This window comes from Gossypium arboreum, chromosome 4, assembly GCF_025698485.1.
Source record: "Gossypium arboreum isolate Shixiya-1 chromosome 4, ASM2569848v2, whole genome shotgun sequence".
NCBI classification, from domain to species: Eukaryota; Viridiplantae; Streptophyta; class Magnoliopsida; order Malvales; family Malvaceae; genus Gossypium; species Gossypium arboreum.
In genome coordinates, this window is record NC_069073.1 from 119478109 (window position 1) to 119500441 (window position 22333).

A 22333-nucleotide genomic window follows, 5' to 3' on the forward strand; every position below is an offset into this window, starting at 1 on the left:
GCAATATAGGCAATTTTCTGCCATATATGTGTTTGCAATGAATGTGCATGATGAATTTACATTATATTGGAGGCTAGTTAATGTTTTAGTATGTTGAGAGTTGTTAGCCTATAACATAGGTGATAGCTCAATGTCAAGTAAATTTATGAAGAAGGATTCTGAGTAATCGAGATTTGAAGAAATTATTTTTTGGATTTTTTCATTTTTTATTTATTTAATGATATTTTAACAATTTTTTTATGTCATCGATATATAATTTTGATAATATTTTTACCTCAAACTTTAAAGTCGAAACTTTGAACCTCGAATCTTGAATTCTACTCATTATTAAAGTTTTTACTTCATCTTTAATGATGTAGATACAAATCTTGATTATGACAATCTATTCAAATCATCATCAACCTCTATATTTACTGAGTGTAGAACAAACCATGGTGACAAGTGTGTACACATAAATATATGTATGTATCATGTGATGAGGGAGAAATGAAGAATTGATCATTGAGATTGAAGTGTATATTTTCTGATTAGCTCTACCATTTATTGACATCTTGATTCGTAAAATAAAAATTCAATTATATTCGAGATTAAAATTGTATATTAAATTTGTTTAAGACTAAGATGATTTGTCTAATCTGATAAATTTATCTCCATTAAAATTAAATAAAAATTTTAATTTTTGTGATAAAAACAAAACTTAAAATATTAAATTACATTGACAAAATCAAAAGCACCAATAGTTTTATTACTTTCAAGAGCTTTTAGTAGATTTGTAGGAGCAGTTGTCAAAACATTGATTCTCTTTAAATCAACAGATACCATTTTAGCAATTTGATTTACGACTAAATTGACCTCTCTTGAGACATGTCTGACCACCTAATGCTCAAGACTTCGTAGATTTGTTGAATCTGCCTAACTAAAGCTAATCTCGAACTAGTTGAATCATCCTTCAACAAAGCATGAATTACTTCAAGACTATCAGTTTTAATTAAAATCCTATTCAAATTTCGGTTTAATAAAAGAGTCAAACCATCTAAGATACTCCACAACTCAGTATCAAAAATCGAACACATCTCTAAATAATGATTAAAACTCATAATCCAAATCCTTGACGATGCTGAAAAATCCACTTTAGACTTTACTTTTCAAAAGCTAAATTTTTAAGTCATGATTGTTTCATCATTTCATTAGCATAAACATTAATTAATTAATTAATCTCCAAGAAACTATAATGACGGATCATGTTTGTTTTCAATAAGCAATAAAATAAAGCCTTATAAATGTGGATCGTGCTGTCAATATGATATTAGTTTAGGGTATATCAAAGTACATTAGAAAACATTATGTAAAATTATGGAGGATATTTTTATATTAAGAGTTGAATTGTATTTTATTTTGTTTATTTTAAAATGGATAAATTAATCTATATATATTTAATCAAAGAATAAATTGGTCTTTATCGTCAAAATGAAATAGATATGGTATGCCACATGTAACTATCTAGTTACTATGTCAGCAATATCAATTTCTAACAATAAAAATGGAAGAGATTTTTATTAACAAGGATCAATTGCTCTTTAGTCTAACGTAAAAGGATTAAATTGTCTATTTTTTGTAAAGGGAGTAAAATGTAATCGAAATCCTAGTATAGGGGCATCCATGGCACTTTTACCAAAATAGTGGATATGATTTCGTATTTGCAATCCTTTTCATAATTGGGTAAAAATACCATGGAGGCCCTTGTACTAAGATTCAGATTACATTTTATTCTCTTTATTTAAAAAATAGGTAAATTGGTCCTTGTACGTCAAAATGAGGTGCACATGGCACACATATAATTATCTGGTTATTTTGTTAGCCACGCTAGTTTTTAATTGTAGAAATAGATAAAAATTTTAATAAAAAAGATTAGTTTTTTTTTATCTAACGTACAAGGACTCGATTGTCTATTTTTTAATAAAAGGATAAAATACAATATGACTCCTAGTACAAGGACTCCATAATACTCTTAAATTTATAATTATGATTCATTGTCCCATGATTTTGATTAAAATTGTTTAAAATTTGACATATTCATATCATAACAAAATAATGTAGATTTGTTCAAAAAATTTATAGTATTTATATTTAGGATTAGTATTATACATGTATTTTTGAGGCATATATACAAGGAATGTACATCAAAATTTTGGGAATTTTTTGGCCAAAAAAGAAATTGAGGGAATTCTTTTTCCCTTTTTGTAAATGCCATCTGCTATGATATTCAGCAATTAATGGCTGAGGATATTGAGAATAGAAACTCTAGTTTTAATCAAAAGCCTAAGCACACATTCAATTCCATCTTCAACATCTTCAATGCTTGTCTCAAGTCTCTGCAACTCAATCACTGCATTCTCATTGCTCATATCACCACATTTCTTACTTTTATAACCAATTAGACCACACAACAATGCATTCACTCTCTCGAAGTCATTCGTCTCCGAACCTCGTCCCTTGCACGTTACACATTTCGAGTGCACCAACTTTGACACCAAAGACCAGTTGGTCGATTTTGGTTCCGGCATCGTCACAGTTATATAAGAAAAAACCGATTCGAGCACCGTGAAAGTAACCCCTTCAACATCTCTTAACATGCTACATGTAGCTTCATCAACATCAGCAAGCCCACATTTATTGATCTTTAAATCTCTCAAAGATTTGTTTATTAACTTGTTTGCTTTCTTCCTTGATGCTAAGTAGGCCTTAGCATCGTTTGCGAAAATGGGATCGTCACTTCTTCGTCTTCGGAAACTCGATTGAAGTTGTTGGGTATCTTCCTTGGCCTGCAACAAAGCATCCTTGGCTAAACCACAAATATCCAACAGCTTAAGGGATCCATTCAACAACAACTCATTGTTGTCATTGCAGTTTTGGGCTAAGGATTTTTGTGTGATAGGTAATTGAAGCAAACTATGAACCAACTCATACAGATCTCTTAGACCACTTAGTTTTCCAGTAATAACCCATGAAGAAGTGGCTGATTCATCAGATTTTAGCCTACGTAAATGCTCATCTATTTGAGGAATAAGTGGATGAGGTCTAGAAGGCAAGCTGTTTGAACGAGCTTTGAAATTGGATTTTTTATTCAAAGCTGAAGAACCCATCTTTGTTTTTTGGTTGAAGAGATGAAAAGGCTTGAAGGGTGAATGGTGAATACAGCTTTGCCATTAAAGCTGTGATTATATATATAATAAAGGCAAAGGGGGAGACAAATCAAATGCAAATCTCTATGAATCAAAACGTGATACTGATTTGGGATTTCGACATTTTTTGCAGCCGGTGTTTGCTCATTGTCTCCCCCCAGCTCAACTTAATAACCTCAACAAACATGATGAGCTTAATGCATTTTTTAAAAAAGAACCAATGCTTAATTATTGTGCACGAGTGGCACTGTGGATCTTGTCTTCTTCCAAAGCAAAAATGATCCTACATATCAGGCTTGAGATATGGCGTATTAGACTCAAGATTCCTGTGCCACTCGTGCTGAATTTTTTGAATAATTTTTTATTGAAAACTAAAAAAAAAAAACAAATGTTAGCTCAATGTGTTTCCCCACCCAATTAGTAGACAATAATCTCAACAGACAAGATGAGCTAACAATTTTTTAAAAGAAAAAGAAATGATGCTTAATTATTGTGCACGAATGGCATTGTGGCCACTGTCTCCTTTTCATGCAAAAAAGGGTCCTACATATCAGGCTTGAGATATTGCGTATTAAGGACAAGATTCCAGTGCCATTCGTGTTGAATTTTGAATAATTTCTATTAAAAAACAAAATAATCAAAATATTCTGAAATCTGAAATTTAGTTTATGTATTTATAAAATTAAAAAATGAAATAGCTACTACAAGAAAATACAGGTTTCAGACAAGACAATGAAAAAGGTTACCTTGTATATTTGCAAGCAGATAAGAGAGACAGGACAGAAGAACTGCAATGCTGAAAATGGAAAAAGAACAATCATAAAACCACAAAATTTAGACAAAAATCCAGAAGGAATCAATAACTTGTCAAGTTGGGTACAATTGTTTCCAAAACATTGCTTCAAGTTCCTGGGATTTTCCACAGCATGGAGCCTAATTCCCCCGTTGGAGGAAAAGAAGAACCAAGAAATAGTAATACTGTTTGAAGCAAAGTTAAAAGAACTAAAGAAATAGGGGCTTACCGTTCAGGTGGTCGGAGAAGGGTAGTGTCCACCGCCATTACAGCTGAGTGGCAAGTCTGAATGCCGCTGCTGTTATGCTCTGTGTGTCTATTTGCTACTTCATAAAATGAAAATCTAAAGTAGATACCATACCAGAAAAGCTTTCTATTCCATTTAATATTTGCTTCACTTGAATAAAATATACGAGACAATACAAGGTAATTTTCCTTTAATCATAAACCCATCATTACCTTACGGTAAAAATGTCCAACATAATAATAATAATAATAACAATAATAATAATAAGCTTCTTCTACTCTATGCCTAGTTATGTGATTTATATAAGCTGGATGTCCTAACCTCAATTGACAATTTGCTATTGCCATGCCTTTTTATGTACACAGAAGAAAACAGTTCCTTGCTTGGCAAGTAATCTTATCTAAACTAGAATTCGATCCGGACCTCAAGTGATTCTAATCGGAACTAACACCAACCACAAAATAACCGAAGAATATTTAATCTGACATGAACTCTTCAATTTTATATAAGTAATCAACATCAATCCAATCTGGATCCTCTATAGACTGATATTCATCACTCATTTCAACAGCATCTTTCCTGTTTTTCTCTTCAATTGTTTCAATTCCTCTAGCTTGACATAAACAGCTATCTGGGTTTTCATGAAACTCACCCTTGCCGGGTTTCATTTCATTCGGCTCTCCCATGAAGCCGATCTGATAAGTTCGAACCCTAGAGGAAAACTCTTCCCATGTCATGTTATTCCGGTCCAAGAACAATTTGTACAGCTTCCTAGCATTAGGTCGGATTGTTGGTTTGTGTCCAAAGTATCTCCTGCAATAGGAAAATAGAGTGTGTTGTTTCGCCAATGTGATTCGCATATAACAAAAAAATAGTTGCATACCTCCGACCAGCTAACATTCTAGCCATGTTTCCGTTGTTGTTTGCGACGAAGACATCGGTTTCATCGCAAACAATATAATCCAATGCGGCCATACGACCTGAAAATGAAGAAAATTGTGCCAACTCCTCCTTGGTAGCTATAGTTTGTTTTGAATGAAAATTAGGGAAGAGTCCTTTGAGTGGAGCCAATGACTCTTCACCTCCATATACATCACCTGACGCGACGTAAATGTGAACATCACTTCCAAACCCCAATGCTCTTAGCATTAGACCAACTTCCTCCGGTGTCAGCGGGCATTTTCCTTTCCTTCTTACTTTTTCAGGGTTGCTTGCCTGCAGTTCCCACCAAAACAAACATGTTTAATGCATCTGCAGATATTTAGAGGATTTACAGAAGTGTCCTTGACAACGCATGAGGCCTTACATGTAAAGTTTTCCACCTTTTCCGAATTGCTCCGAGTTCAGCCCTTTCTTTATCTCCTCCACCATAATAACATCCGGAAAATGCAAGCATATCAGGTTCAAACCTATGGCAAATGATATATCAACCTGCATTAAGCCTTTTTCACTTTTATAGTAAAGATGTTAAGACAAACTGAATAGAACATTCAAATTCCAATAAATGCACTTGTAAGTGGACTGCTCTTTACCTCAAGTGCAAGGCAATGAAATGTTTGGCTTTCATCTTCATCCTTTCAACCAAGAGTTTACCCATTTTGAGAATGGGATCTGTGAACCTTAAAGCATGATAGTTTACCCTACATCTTAGTTTTTGTAATTCTGTGTCTAACCTGTTTGAAAGCCTATAATCAAACTTTGTAAGCTCAACAGCCTGCAACAGGAAAATGTTATAGAAAATTCTGTCAGTTCTTCAATCGTACGCTAGTTTCAATCCCATGAACAATCCGACAGACACCAAGACAGTATGTTTAACATATCAAAAGAAGGATTAAGTATTAAGTATCCTTCTTGGTAAACGAGAAGAGACTCGACATCAACATCATTTGCTGGTACACTCAAAAATTACATGTCATTGATGCTGCAAGACATAAAAATGAGTAGAACAGCTAATTTCGAGCTACTAGTTACCTGTGTTCTATTTAGAACAGGTAGAACACGAGTCTCGTAGCATGTTGGATCACACTTCCTTGGAACACGAATGGTTCGTGGAATCCAAGCTTTACCTCCCTTTGGTGGTAGCTCTTTGATGATTTCAACATCCCGAGAGAGATACGAAATGAACCAGTTGACATCGAATATTTCAGCAAAACAACTGCATCAAAATACCCCATCACATATATATCCGTAGAATATAATAAACCATTCCCCTGTATTGAAAGTTAAACATGAAGACAATGGCAGACCTGGTATCTTTCCAATATGATTGCTGGTCTAGCCTGGGAATAACCAGAGTTGCGTTTAATATATATGCTGCAACAACAGCGTCTATTATCTGCAGCCATAACTCACAAAATATTATAAGCTTACTAATTTTGCAAGTCCCTTGAAAATACCAACATTAGCTCTGAAATCCAATAAGCCTAAATTCAGAAAACTTACCCCTGTTCGCTGTTGATTTAACCCTCCACTGGTAGCAATCAACAAGTATCGGTCGGGAAGTTTTTTCCTATTAGCAGCTAAAACATAACAAAAAATGGAATATTAGAAAAACTTTGTAATAAGCAAATGAAGCATCCTCGTATTTTTAATATTGCAAAAACAAATCAAGTACAAATGGTAAATGAATAAACAGCTTAATTTTAAAGCCAAATCTAACTAGGGAAAGAATTTAGATTTCTATGTCAAAAACCAAAATCAAAATAGGCCGCCACCTGTACTCAAAACTTTAAAAGTTACATTCTCATAATTTTTTTTCAAATTAAAAATCAGTCAATTTCTGTCAAAATTTTACCATCAATTTAAGCATGCAATCATACGACCTTCTCAAGCAAATCCATATGAAATCAACAAGTCTAATAATGAGTAAATTCTGATGAAAAACACTATTGATATCAGTGATTGCAATAAATTTTTAAATTGAAAAAATAAGAGATTTAATTTTAAATTTTAAATTTTATCAAATTATTAGTAAAAAAATATAAATAGTAAAAATAAGTATTCAAATTTAGAATACTTTACTTTGAAACGTTTTCGAAGCGTTACTGCATCCATAGTAGAACGTCGATTGGCTCCAACTCCATAAATCACGACCTAGATTTCCTCCACTTGCCTAATAAACACAAAACCAATTAATCAAAAGCTGATATTAAGATCGAAACAAGCCATCAAAACTGAATACATAGAACGTTTAGCTCGTAATTGCACCGGAACTTGAAACATTGCCTCAAAATTGTACTCCAAAGCTTCTCTTACATTCACCACCTAAACAATTAATCAAACAAAAAAGCAAAAACAAAACGCATAAAATCAGATAATATTATCTTACCTGTCGAAGTTCGACCAACAAAATCGCGAAAACCAAATGAATGAGAAAAAAAAAAGAGAGGGAAAGTATTACGTGACGAACGGAAGAGTGACGGGGAAGGAAGAGATTGTTGGCGGTAGGCGGAGGAAAGTAAACGGAGGAGAAAAGTAAGAGGAGGAGACAACCGGAGATGGCGGAGATGAATGAGAAGACACGGCGGCGCTTCCGCCAGAAAATAAGCTTAAGGCCAATGTAAAAGCCGTTTGAGCCATGAAGATGGATGGTAGTAGTAGTATTATTACGTTCACTCTTCTTTCTTCTGATTTTCAGAGAAAAAATAAGCTTTTTCAACTCCTTCAACGTCGTCATTATATTTTCCATTAAAATTTTAAGCTCCAATTTTCTTGTTTATATATATATATAAATATTACCAAAAAAAGTCCAAAATTCAGAGGTTTCATCAGAAATTTTTAAGAAAAAACAAATTTGTTTATTTATTTATTTATTTATTTATTTATTTTCGGTTAAAATCTTCCATAAGTCCTGTACTCTTCACAAATTTAAATTTTAGTCCCTGTACATTTATTTCTAGGAATTTACTCACCTTGCTTTTCATATTTCATATTTCAAATTTCAAGTTCAATTGTTATATAAAAATAAAATTATAGAGATTAAATTTCAATTTTATAAAAAGTATAGAGACCTATGATATATTTTAACCTTGGTCCTTTTCCCATTCGCAGCGACAAATAGTAATGGCGCTTAGTTTAGCGGAACTAGTTTACAACAATAATTATAATTTATTTTTAAGTAATTATCTTGAATTTAAAAATTCAAACTTATAATATTGTTAATAAATTTTAATTATTGGTACTCACAATATTTGAATTAATGATGGATTAATATTTTGAATTCCAACAAAATTTAATTATTTGTATTCAAGTTTGAATTAATGATAAACTCATATATTTTAATATTAAAATTGGTATAAAATTTTTTAAAATTTTATGTATTTGAATATTTGAGTTAATGATAAATTTTATATCTTAATATTTAAATAATTAAATTTTAATATCATTTTTAGTTTAGTTATTTTGTCTAAAAAGTAAAAAAATAGCTACATTATAAATAAAATTTAATATTTATATTTCTTATTAATAATAAACTATTCAAGTTAACATTTTATTGAATTTTTTTATAATCAAATTTAGTAGCTCGTGCAAAATCTATTTTCTAAAATTTCTAATATTATTATCACCCAAAAATTTGTAATATTAAATATAATTAAATTAATATTATAACTAATTTCATTACATGCTCATTTTCATTCCATTGTCTTAACTTCTTTAGATGATTATATGGATATCATTATGATATTCCCTTACACTTCGATATCATTATAATATTTCCTTTTACAATAATTTGTTTTTTTATATTTAACTTATTTTTATTTTAATTTTATTCTTAAATCATAAATTTATAAATTGTTTACTTATTTGATCTTGATTGGTTTTTAAAATTTATAGAAATTTTAAATTTTATTTTTCAAATTTTACTTTTAAATATTTTATATATAAGTTTATATTTAGGTGATATATGATCAGAAATAAAAATTTTTTTTTTTATATATAATTAGAGGTGGAGATTGAGTTGTTTGGTATTTAATTTAATTTATAATTTTTTAAAAAATTTAAAAAGAATTAGATAATGCATTTAATGTCGATAAAATACTATAGAAGTCTCTATACTAAGTGTCAGATTACATTTTGTCCACTCTACTGAAAAAATTGATAAATTAGTTCATCTATATTAGATCAAAGAGGAAACCAGTCCTTTCTATTAAAAATTTCATCCATTTCTACAGTTGAAAACTGTCATGGTTGACAATGTCTAGGGACCAATTTTTAACAGCATAAAAAGATGAAATTTTTAATAGAAATATCAATTTACTCTTTAATTTAACATATAAAAATTAATTTATATATTTTTTTTAGTAGAGAAGACAAAATTCGATTTAACTCTTAGTATGCGAGCCTCTAGATACTTTTACCATTTAAGGTCGTAAATTTATTTTATATTACTTTAATAAAATAATAAGTCAAAAGTTTTAGTACATCAATTAATACGGATAGAAATTAGATGACAACGATGTTTTGACATTGTTGATAAACACTGAGATCTTAAGAATTAGGATATTGATGGCTTAGATTCGATTTTTATATTGGGTAAATCATGTTGGGGTTGTTTTAAAGATTTTCATAGTGGGTAAATTATTTTATCCAGATAAATCATGTATGAGTTGTCTTAGCAATTTTTATATTAGTTAAATTATGTTGTATTAATGATTTTCATATTGAATAAATCATGGGTTATCTCTAAATTTATTCCAACTTTAATTTCATAGATGATTTCTAGAATTATTTTAATTTAATTTTTTCTGAAAATTAATTCTCTTAATTAATTAATTTATGACCAATTTTGGTCAAAAGGTGGTTGAATTTGCCTAACCTAATCAAAGAAAAGAGTTGGAACAACAAATAACTGCTATGATGTATAAAGAAGGAGACATAAAATCCTTAAATAATAACTAATCATTAGTTTGTACTAGAGAAGAAAGATAAAGATGAAGAAAATTATCTAGGATTCTATTATTTGTCTAAGTGATAAAAATCGTGTGTCACCTGCCAAAAGAAATGTGAGCATGTTTTTATGTTTGGGTTTTAATCCCTACTCATAGCTTGTAGGTCATTGTTGGGGAAGCATGGTATCACTTTATCTATGCCCAAATGTTTAAGGCTATTTGAAGAGGTGGCAAGTTTAAAAAGTGGGAATACATTATTAAAATTAACCGGTGGGTGGCACATGACCACAATTTAAGAAAATATGAACACTTGCCTATGGTAGGGAAATGAGGACATTTGAACCCCTAACTTATACTTTATGGGTCATTTTTGTGTAGCTATAGTTATATGTCGATATTTTCTTGATATGTGGTTATGCACCACCCACAGTCTATTTAGACGATGTGCTCTCACTTATAGGTTATTGCTAGGTAGCTATAGACTAAGGATTCAAACCTTATCATAAACAAATGTCTACATTTCCTTAGTAGGTATAGTTGTGTGCCATGTACGGTCCGTTTTGATCGGGCGCTTCCGCTTTATGAACTAGCCATTTATTTAGGTAGCCATAGACATTACAACTTTTCGTAAAGCCAAAAGGTAAAACCTCAACCAATAACAATCGACCTATTGATGGGTCCTTTAACTTTAGGCAAACAATATTTCGAAGATTTTTTGGAAAGTATTAACTTCTTGTCAACAATTTTATTATATTTACTGCAAAATATAATAATTATAGGAAAAACAATTGGTGAACTACTAATGGAGTTTTTAAACTATAGAAGCAGGGTTGACGTGATGACAAGTGTCTTATAGGGTATGGTAAAATATTAAAAAAATAAAACACGTGATAATTTTTTAAGTATGCTTGTGGAATTTAAAAAAGGTAAATTACACATATAGTCATCCATCTAATTATAAAAAAAAAATTCATTTTAAGAACCCAAAACAAAATGTTTGTAATTTAAACACTTACATTACATAGTTCAATCATTTTGGTTACTCCCGTTAAAATCACAAACGGCAAGCTCTTATAGCGTTAAAAATCGATATAATAACAAATTTAGTTCTCAATATTTACATATTATATTCATTTCATCATAATTTTTTAAAAATAACTCCCAAAATTTATAAATAATCTCAATTTTATCTTATTCTAAAAATAAGAAATATATAAAAATACATAAATATTTTCAAAAAATATAATAATGAATTTTAAAAATAGAACTAACAAGAAATAAAAATATATAAAATTTTAAAATATCAAAATAAATAATTTTAAAAATATAATAAATTTATTTTTTATTAATATTAATATTAATATTAAATAAAATATAATTATATTAAAATTTTTTGATAAATTATAAGATAAGAGTAAATCCCTAATAACAATACGATTAACGCAGCTTAAACCTAAGTCACACTTAAGAGGGTAAATATCCTGAACATCAAATCAATACACAAATTTTAATTATATTAATATTAAATAAAATAAAAATCCCCACCCTTGTCCCTATTACTACTGTTTCTTTGGACCACTGGGTGCCCGCATCATTAGCATAAACCAATATTATTCTCTCTGGATACCTACCGCCCCTCAATAAAAATCTTTTGGTTAAACCAAATGAGCTTTAAAATAAACAAGTTTTGAAGAATTGCTGCTACACTAGAGAGAAGTGGAGTATATAGGGTGTGGGGAGAGGGACGAGGAGTTTTATTTTAATTTATTTAATATTAATATTAATATAAAATTTAAAATATTATTATATATTTTGAAAATATTTATGTATTTTTATGTATTTTTATATACTTATTTAAAGTTTTTAGATTTAGGATTAAATTGAGAATATCTATACAATTTTATTTATTTTAGATGCCTAAAATGAAAATTTTTAATAAAGAGTAACTATTTGTGCAATTTATCCAATTAAAATAGTATACTGGTAGAGTACGAAATAATAAATAGAGTTACATTACGGGAAGACCTTGAATAATAATTTAAAAGGTCAAAACTTGTGGGTAAATTAGAAGAAAAGCTCGATTTTAAAAATATTTTGGATTTTTGATTTTTTTTATATTTAGAGAAATAGATATACTTTATAGTGAAAAATAAAAAGGTGTCCAGCAATGGTAATTTTTTCAATGGTACAATTTTTTCAAACTGGTAAAAATGGCTAGTTTATTTCTTATATAAACTTAAGTCATTTTCTCTCTTTTGCATTCAAATCCTATTCTCTCAATTCTCTCAACTATTTAGCTTTCAATTTTGTATTCAATTTCTCTCATATTCTTGTTGTTTTAATTTTATATTTCGTAATTTATTTGATTTTTATAATAGCAATTTGCTTATTCATTTGGATGACAAACACATTTTCAGTGTCCAATTGCAAATGGTAAGAAATATTATTAGAAGTTTTAATTTTAATTAAGTTCATTATTAAGTTGTTAACATTATCAATTTTATAATTTTTTTATGTTTATATAATCAGACCGAAGATCAAATTTTAGAGATGTACATACACAATTTAACTGCGAGAGTGTCACGTGTTATTGAACAACATTTGCAAAAGGTGAGGTTCTTGCATGTGTCTTGTATGCTTAGGGGACTAAATTGGATCCCCAACTTATCAGCATTTTGGTGAAAAGATGAAGACTAAAGACGCGCACATTTCATCTTCTGTGTGGTGAGTGTATAATTACACTCGATGACGTAGTTTTATAACTCGATTTACTGGTGGATGAGTTATTCGTTATAGGGGCAGTGGGCGTTGGCAATTGAAGCGCAATTTGTGAGCAATTATTAGGCAATATGTTGGACAAGTTTAGTGATATTCAGATAGAGATGAAATGGTTGGAAGACAATTTCAATTATATCGACAACTCTGCGAGTGTCGTCGAAAGAGAACAATACGCTCGAGCATTCATCTTGAGGTTAATTGGGGGTCTTCTAACGCCCGATAAATATTGAAATTTGGTACATTTAATGTGGCTACTACAACTCGTTGACTTGAAAGAAGGGGGGCGACTTAGTTGGGTATTAGTTGTGTTGGCGACATTGTATCGAGAGATGTGTTGTAACGACCCGATAGCCACGGGTGTCGGAAAGTGTATTTCCGAGACTCTGTTACCGTAAATCAAATATTTACGAAGTTAGTTGTGTAGTTAATTAGGTTTTGGTTAAGTGAATTTGCATGAATTAAGAGTAATTAGGTAAAAGAACTAAATTGTATATAGGATGAAAGTTGAATTATAGATTAAAGAAAAATTTAAAAGGACTAAAGAAACAATTATACCATTGTTTCTTTATGAGGTAGCATAAGGTAGATTATTTGTGAATTTGTTATATATATTATAAAATAAACCTTGAGTGTTAAGTATATATATTATATTATATAATAATATATTAATGTATAATAAAACAAAATAATAAAAGAATGAATTAAAACGAAACAAAGCAAAACGAAACAGAAAGAAAAAGAAAGAAAAGGGAAAAAGAAGGAGACGAAGGGCTTTAGGGTTTCAAAAGCTTCTAAGTTTAATTAGTTAGTTAATTTAGTCTCTTTTTCTTATAATTTTTATGTTTTTAGAATCCCGGTTTTAAATATTGCCTGACTCATGCCAAAATTTTAGAAATTATTGAGTTTTTAAGTGTTGCTAATGTTGAATAATTTCAGTATTAGGGATTAAATTGATAGATTTTTAAGCTAGAAATGAAAAATGATTAAATTGTAGAATAAAATGTAAAATTTAAGAAATAGGGACTAAATTGTAAAAATTTTGAAATTTAGGGATTTAAGTGAAATTAGGGAGTTAAATTTAGTCTAAAGTGGAATTTTAATGAAAATAAAGAATTAAATATGAATAATAAAAGTTAGTCTTGGTTTAGGGACTAAATTGGAATTTAGACAAATATTGAGTAAAAATTTAAATATTCAATATGAAATTAAATTGTGTTGTATTGATGAATTTTAATTGTTTTAGTTCCGTAGCTAACGTTGTACCGGAATCCTCAACTAAAAAGGGGAAAGATAAAGTCGAAGAGAAATAGCTCAGAATTTTTGGTTTGTATTTGTATAATCCAAACTTAGTTGTTAATTGTTATAATTCAATTTAATGTATATGGTAAGTGTTGAGGTGAGTAATTAATATGTTGATAATTGATTGATTGATAAGTTCATATTGAATGTATTGATTATTGAATTGAAATGATTATATGTAATTATATGAAAAATTAGTATTGGATATTGGTTGTATTTGAAAAGTGAATTGGAACACTATTAACTGTATCGGGCTAAGTTGGATATAGATGACATGCCATAGAATTGGAAGATTTTAGGGATTTCTTCAACTTCAAGTTAATGAGATACTGGATGTCAATTTATTACTTCAGATTTATTCGATGAGGCACTGGGTGCCAAACTGGTGTGTGTGGTTGGATCTGTGTATCTGTCCGAGTCCGAGTTGCGTTAATAGGGGTAATTAAATAAAACGGTACTATGATTGATATGGAATGAATAATATTATTGATTAAATGATATGTGGATTGAATTGTGAAAAGCTATTATATATGAAATGATGATAATTGAGTATGGTATGAAATGATGTATTCATAAATTGAGTATTGAATGACTAATGTCATTGTAAAAATAAATATAGTTTGATATGTGTATTGAGACATTATGTAACAAGTAAAATATAATAGTGTATGATACTTATGATACTAAACAGTAATATGTGTTTAAAATTTAATTGTACATATTATATTATCTTTTGTCTTTAAATATTCGGATTATAGAAATAATGCTGAGTTTTACTCAGCGTATGGTTTTGTTTTCCATGTGCAAGTTAGGTACTTAATTTTGATCATCGATTTAGCATCCAACAATGATCTCGAACTCAAACGTGGTGATATTTATGCTTTTGTAATATGTTGGCATGTACCTAGGGTGTCTAAATAATAGTTATTTTGTGAATTGTTTGTGAAATGAGGTTATAAATATAATGTTAGTTTGGTGTATATATAAACATGTGAAATTAAGTTAATATTTAAGTGTTCATGAAATAGGCAAAATAAATTAAATTAGGCATGATTTAAAATGATATTTGAATGATGTTTTAATGATATGAAATGATGATATAATTGTAGTAACTATGAGGATACATTGGTTAGGCACCTAGGATGTTTGTTTGATATGATTTGGATGTGTTTGATTGTGTTTTAAATTGGTTAAACGAATGATTTTTGAGTTGCTTATTGTCCAAGCTTGCAAAGAATGGTAAACTTGTTGTTTAAAGTACATTTTGAGTCCACATGGCTAGCACACCGGCGTATGAGGCCATCTCGAAAGGGAACACGGTCTGGCACACGAGTGTAGCACCCCAAACCCGGCCCAGAAGTTATGGCCGGATCCGGCATGCCACATCAAAAACGTTAAAAAAAAAATTTCCATTCTAAATCCAGAAAATCATACTTGATGTTCAAAAGATTAATTCATTAAGGGTTAAAGTGAATGAAAGCTGTGCACCAGGTAGGAAACCGGAAAAGAGGTGGTGAGTCCATCGGACTGCTTAAGTACCAAGCTCCCTTCGGATCCAATCCTAGACATGCATACCGCCATTGCCACACCTTAACGTCATGGATATTTCTAGGAAACCGATTTGATTAAGTCATTTTTAGGGAAAGTGATTAATTTTGGAAAAATACTTTCATTGCGGAAGCTTTGCTTGTTGTCGTGTTATTTTGAAATCAACTGTTGTTTTTGAAAACGCGCCCTAATTTCAACAGTTAAAATAAGTATTACCTATCTTAGTAATACATATTAAAACCATCAAAAATAATTAAGCGGCCTTATTACATTTAAAAGCCCAAAACTTCAAACGTAAATAAAAGGATGTCCAGTTCACGGAAGAAAATCAAACTTTCGAGCGGGTGGCCACTCCAATTCCCTCACGACTCAAGCCCACTATGGTTAGGGATTTCTGCGTGGATGAAAATAAAAGGGTGAGTTTGGGAAAACTCGTGTGTAAGGAAAACCCATTCAAAGCCCAAGTTAGCTCAAGCCCATTGAGCCTAAGCCCATTCAGTATAAAGTGATCTTGGGCTAGAGCCCTTTTCAGATTACAATAAGCGGGCCTTAGCCCTTATTCAGATAAATGTATGGCCCATAGGCCCATTTCAAAATACATGCAACATCAATAAACATATGCAAGCCCATTTGGGAGACTACTCAACCCACCAACCACTACACTCCACCCGTACCAGCCATACACTCCATGTGGGAATAGCTCAACCCACTCATTTAACACTCCACGATTCTTGACCTTGCTCGCTCGATTATCGATAGAATTGAGGCAAAGCCTCCAAGACGTGGACAAGCCACTTTCAATACTTCCTCCGTCAATATCCCAATCTCATGCATCAGATAATAACAACATGGCATGCATAAATAACAACAATCAAACATGCATTTAGGTCAATTTAACCTAAGGGTATTTGGTAATTTATCTACTAGGGGTAAAGCGTAAATTTTTCACTTTTAAAGGTATTTCAGTAATTTATCTATTTTAGGGTTTTTCATGCATATTCCTACTTTTCACGTACTAACGAATCACGCATCGAGGGTTCTTACCGAATTGGGCCGTTGGCCCATCATTCTAATTTTGGCCCATTAAGCCCAAAAATATCGAGGCACGTAAATCATGCACTTTGCGTCTAAATTTTGCAGCTTACAAAAACATTAATCGATTTACCTCACGAGCATTCGCACACTCGCAAATCTACAAAATCTGGTTTTCGGCATTTCGACTTTTCGACTTTTGCCGATCCGGACTAAGAAAGAGGTGTTAGTTACACACACTTTGCGACGATATCTTGTGAGATCCACACAGAACCGCCTACAATTGGATTACTAACACGTTAATCTAACTATTCAAATACAAACTACGTATTAACCCCTTACGATATTTGGCCAAACACACCTACAGATCATAGTAAGCTTATAAGAAATCAATAAGCAACTCATTAACAAATTTTTATCAATTTTTACCACATAATCATAATTCCACTGCAAGCTGTCTTCCTGAGCAATAGTCACTAAATCATTTATAACTGGAGCTACAAAACTCCAAATCAAGTGCCGTTAATTTTCTCTGAAAATACACTCATATATCTTCTATCCATAAAATTTTCAGAATTTTTGGTTTAGCCAATCAATACCAGATTTTTCTCAAAGTTTCCTATGTTTCACTGTTTGACTAATCTGACCACTCTTCATTACGAATAAAATTTCTCATTGTACAGAATTCAAAATATGTTCTTGTTTATTCCATTTGAAACTAGACTCATTAACCTTTAATTACATAATTTATTCAGCTTCTAATTCATCTCCCATAATTTATGGTGATTTTCCAAAGTCACGTTACTGCTGCTGTCCCAAGCAGATTTATTACCAAATTACTCTTTCATATACCTATCTTGCATGCATGTTATTTAAACATGTATATCACCAATCAATCATCACATATCTATGATTTTACTTAAGTATAATCTCCATTTCATCATTTTAAAGCACAACATGTTAGCCGATTTTTCCCCTTAGCATCTAAGGCACATGCATGATCATTTGTTTGGCTCAACTTCACCTATCTTCCATTTTTCATCAAAAGAACATGAAACAACAACCATTTCCTTCATTTTAATTCATGACCAAATGCTCACAATACAACCAAAAATCAAAATATACTTCAAGAGTTAAGGTAGAATCAAGAAGAACTCATGAACCTCAAAATAGAAGCAAGGTACCAAGAACTTACCTTCAATTTTCCTCCTCCTAATGACCGAATACTCAAGAGCTTTCTCCTCTCCTTTCTCTTCTCTAACTTTCAGCTATGATGAACAAAGATGGACAAAACTTTGTTCTTTTCACCCCTTTTTCTTTTAATAAAACTTCATATTTCATCCATTTAATTCTTTAATACAAAAGACATGAAATTCTTATCATGAAACATTTACATGAAACATTTACCTAACCCGTTATCATGGAACATTTACCTAAACTATTATCAATTTGTATCAATTTGTACCATAAATTATGGATATCAAGTGCACATTTTGTCTACAACAACATGATGGCTGGCCACTTCATGTAAAATGGGAGGTTTGTCATGCAAATCCTCCTATTTTGCACTCCTATTTATTTGGCCACTTCAATTTAGCCTATAGCATTTTCAAACATTTTCACATAGGTCCTATTTCATAATTTCACTCCTTTTTCTTATGGAACAAAAATTAACTAAAATTACGGGTTCTATCTTAAGCTTGGGCCTTCTAAAGGCCCACTAACATAATTAAACCTATGCCAACATTCACGAGATTCCGAAAATTGGGCGTTACAACTCTACCCTCCTTAAAGAAATTTCGTCTCGAAATTTACCTAATCAAACAGATAAGGGTATTGTTGTTGCATCGTCTCTTCGGCTCCCAAACTCGAAGTTTCCTTCCTTAACTTGTTGAAAACGAGCGACCAAAAACTCATCGTTCAACTGTTTTTCCTTAATCTGATCCACCCGAGTTGGCCTCACTTGCAACTCACCAGCAGACTTCCATCATCATACAAACTCAAACGAGCAAACATTGCTCTCGGATCGAATCTGATTCTACGACTTAGAGCATCGGCTACCACATTAGCCTTGCACAGGTGATACTCGATCGAGCAGTCATAATCCTTAAGCAACCCAATCCATCTCCTTTGCCTAAGGTTCAGCTCCTTCTGAGTCAACAAATACTTAAGACTCTTATGGTCAGTGTATATAATACACCTTTCTCCTTACAAGTAATGTCTCCAAATCTTAAGTGCAAATATCACTGCTGCCAACTCTAAATCATGAGTCAAATAGTTTCCCTCATGAGGTTTAAGCTATCGTGATGCATATGCAACCACCTTACCCTCTTTCATTAACACGCAGCCCAAACCCACGTGTGATGCGTCACTGTACACAGTAAAATCATTCCCAGACTCCGGCTAAATTAACACAAGTGCTTCAGTCAGAACTTTCTTCAACTTCTCAAAAGCTTCTTGCTGCTTCTTAGTCCATACAAACGATACTCCTTCCCTTATGAGTTTTGTCAGAGGTGCTGCCATCACAGAAAAACCTTCTACAAACCTTCTGTAGTATCCTGTCAGTCTCAGGAAACTCCGTATTTCCGACACTGACCTAGGCGGCTTCCATTCCAAAATCGCTTCAATTTTCCGAAGGTCCACTTTAATCCCCTCAACAGAGACCACATGTCCTAAGAAAGTTACCTCCCTCAACCAAAATTTACACTTGCTGAACTTCACAAAGAGTTCCTTCTCCCTTAATACTTACAGCACTATACGGAGATGCTCATCATGTTTCGTTTTAGTTTCAGAATATACCAGGATATCGTCAATAAAGACGACTACGAATTGATCTAAAAATGGTTGGAACACATGATTCATCAGATCCATAAACACTGCAGGAGCGTTCGTTAGTCCAAATGGCATAACCAGAAACTCGTAATGACCATACCGAGTCCTGAATGCTATTTTTTGGATATCTGCCTCCTTGACCCTTAACTGATGATATCCAGATCGAAGGTCAATCTTGAAAAATACAGAAGCTCCTCTAAGCTGGTCGAACAGATCGTCAATCCTTGGCAGTGGATACTTATTCTTAATCGTCAATTTGTTTAACTGGCGATAATCAATGCACATCCGCATTACCATCCTTCTTTTTCACGAATAGCACCGGTACTCCCTATGGAGACACGCTTGGCCTAATAAAGTCCCTATCCAACAACTCTTAAATTTGAGCCTTTAACTCCACTAATTCCTTCGGTGCCATCCTATACGGTGCGATGGGCACAGGCGCCATTCCAGGCAACAAGTCTATTCCAAACTCAACTTCTCGATTCGGAGGCAATCCTAGAAGCTCCTCCAGAAAAACATCTTGGAACTCCTTTACGGTCCTAACCTTATCCACTGTCAGTCTCTCATCTTCCGACTGACTTACAAATACCAATTAGGCCTCACAACCTTTCCGAATCCACTTTTCGGCTCTTAATGCCACACCACATTGGACAAATAATCCCTTCTCACCTATCACCATAACCTCCTCATCCTTTGTAGTTCTTAACACTATTCGTTTAGAAGCACAATCCAGAGTCGCCTTATGCTTAACAAGCCAATCCATTCCCAGAATGAGGTCAAACTCTCCGAACGGTAACTCCATCAGATTTCCAGGAAAAACCTTGCTTTGAGTTTCTAAGGGTACATTCCTATACGCTTTGTCTACCTAACCGAGTGACCCAAGGGACATAGTATGAGACCCCACTCACAATCTCCTCAGAGCAGTTCAAGTCGTCCATAATCCGTTCTGTGGCCTCCAACCAATATTCCGCCACATTCGGAGCTATACCAGACACGCCCTTAAAGATCTCCGCTCCGTTAGCCCGAAGTCGTTCAGAAATAGATCCCCGAACTCCATTGCCCGTACTTGCCCCGGCAACCCTTTCCAGAACACGAAGCATCGCCTGTGACAGGGCATCATCCTCGGCACCGTGGTCATGAGATTCTACCTCTATTGCCAGTGGTACCGGTGCATCCACCGCCGGCATATGTCTCGAAAACGAAGATCTCGCTCGAGCACTTCCTCGGCTCCGTCCATGGCCTCTTGTGCTCATATCGTATTATCTCGATTACGAATTTTTATGCATCAATTAATATTCCAGTGTTTATTACAGATGTTTTATGAATCAGACAGTAGTTCAAAGTTTGTTTTCGCAGAATCGAAGTCTAGCTACAGTTTCAGTCTCTTATCAGATTTTTCTTTGGTTTCAGTATCATCCTATCTAGAGTATCCTAGTAGGATTTCAGTACAGACAGATAAGTCAGAAAAATATTCAGAAGAGTTTAGAGTAATACTTACGGGCTTGGGCCGGAGATTCGGAATGCCACCTTCTAAATATCTAAATTTTGAAAATCGCATTTTTCGCAATCTTTATAATTTTTTTTTTGAAAATCTTTGTTTTTGTAAACCCATTTCACAGTCAAGTTGTTGCAACCTAGGCTCTGATACCACTAAATATAGCACCCCAAACCCGGCCCAGAAGTTATGGCCGGATCCGGCATGCCACATCAAAAACGTTAAAAAAAATTTCCATTCTAAATCCAGAAAATCGTACTTGATGTTCAAAAGATTAATTCATTAAGGGTTAAAGTGAATGGAAGTCGTGCACCGTAGGAAACCGGAAAAGAGGTGGTGAGTCCATCGGATCGCTTAAGTACCAAGCTCCTTCGGATCCAATCCTGACATGCATACCGCCATTGCCACACCTTAACGTCATGGATATTTCTAGGAAACCGATTTGATTAAGTCATTTTAGGAAAAGTGATTAATTTTGGAAAAATACTTTCATTGCGGAAGCTTTGCTTGTTGTCGTGTTATTTTGAAATCAACTGTTGTTTTTAAAACGCACCCTAAAGCTATCCAATTTCAACAGTTAAAATAAGTATTACCTATCTTAGTAATACATATTAAAACCATCAAAATAATTAAGCGGCCTTATTACATTTAAAAGCCCAAAACTTCAAACGTAAATAAAAGGATGTCCAGTTCACCGAAGAAAATCAAACTTTCGAGCGGGTGGCCACTCAAGATTACCTCATGACTCCAAGCCCACTATGGTTGGGGATTTCTGCGTGGATGAAAATAAAAGGGTGAGTTTGGGAAAACTCATGTGTAAGGAAAACCCATTCAAAGCCCAAGTCAGCTCAAGCCCATTGGGCTAAGCCCATTCAGTAATAAAGTGATATTGGGCGAGCCCTTTTGATTACAATAAAGCTGGGCCTTAGCCCTTATTCAGATAATGATATGGCCCATAGGCCCATTTTAAAATACATGCAACATCAATAAACATATGCAAGCCCATTTGGGAGACTACTCAACCCACCAACCACTACACTCCACCCGTACCAGCCATACACTCCATGTGGGAATAGCTCAACCCACCCATTAACACTCCACGATTGCGACCCTTTGCTCGATTATCAAATAAATTGAGGCAAAGCCTCCAAGACGTGGACAAGCCACTTTCATTACTTCTTCCGTCAATATCCCAATCTCATGCATCAGATAATAACAACATGGCATGCAGTAAATAAT

General features: G+C 32.7%; 3 protein-coding genes across 3 annotated transcripts; all 3 read right to left on the bottom strand.

The window, feature by feature from the left end:
- Window positions 1-2146: 2146 nt before the first annotated feature.
- On the bottom strand, window positions 2147-3143 carry LOC108460041 (uncharacterized). The gene has a single exon (XM_017759422.2). It carries the CDS (start codon window positions 3141-3143, stop codon window positions 2271-2273), a length of 873 nt encoding a protein of 290 aa, XP_017614911.1. The 3' UTR covers window positions 2147-2270.
- Window positions 3144-4405: 1262 nt separating this feature from the next.
- LOC108458962 (O-fucosyltransferase 16) lies at window positions 4406-7331 on the bottom strand (the record flags this gene model as incomplete). Its single annotated transcript, XM_017758346.2, has 8 exons — window positions 4406-5035; window positions 5106-5437; window positions 5529-5631; window positions 5755-5936; window positions 6194-6377; window positions 6469-6557; window positions 6665-6741; window positions 7244-7331. Coding segments are annotated over 8 exons (1392 nt in total), but the record flags the coding sequence as incomplete, so codon positions are not given.
- A 6-nt stretch (window positions 7332-7337) lies between these two features.
- LOC128291867 (uncharacterized) lies at window positions 7338-7905 on the bottom strand. The gene is made up of 2 exons (XM_053027334.1): window positions 7623-7905; window positions 7338-7486 (listed from the first exon to the last, which is right to left on the bottom strand). Exons 1-2 carry the CDS (start codon window positions 7896-7898, stop codon window positions 7358-7360), a joined length of 405 nt encoding a protein of 134 aa, XP_052883294.1. The 5' UTR covers window positions 7899-7905; the 3' UTR covers window positions 7338-7357.
- Window positions 7906-22333: the final 14428 nt, after the last annotated feature.

What these genes read in the sequence shown, in the direction of transcription:
- LOC108460041 (XM_017759422.2), bottom strand. Translation starts at nt 3,143, where the DNA reads ATGGGTTCTTCAGCTTTGAATAAAAAATCCAATTTCAAAGCTCGTTCA.
- LOC128291867 (XM_053027334.1), bottom strand. Translation starts at nt 7,898, where the DNA reads ATGACGACGTTGAAGGAGTTGAAAAAGCTTATTTTTTCTCTGAAAATC. An exon ending in GTCACTCTTCCGTTCGTCAC is followed by an intron (nt 7,487 to 7,622) that starts GTAATACTTTCC and finishes TTAATTGTTTAG; the next exon opens with GTGGTGAATGTAAGAGAAGC.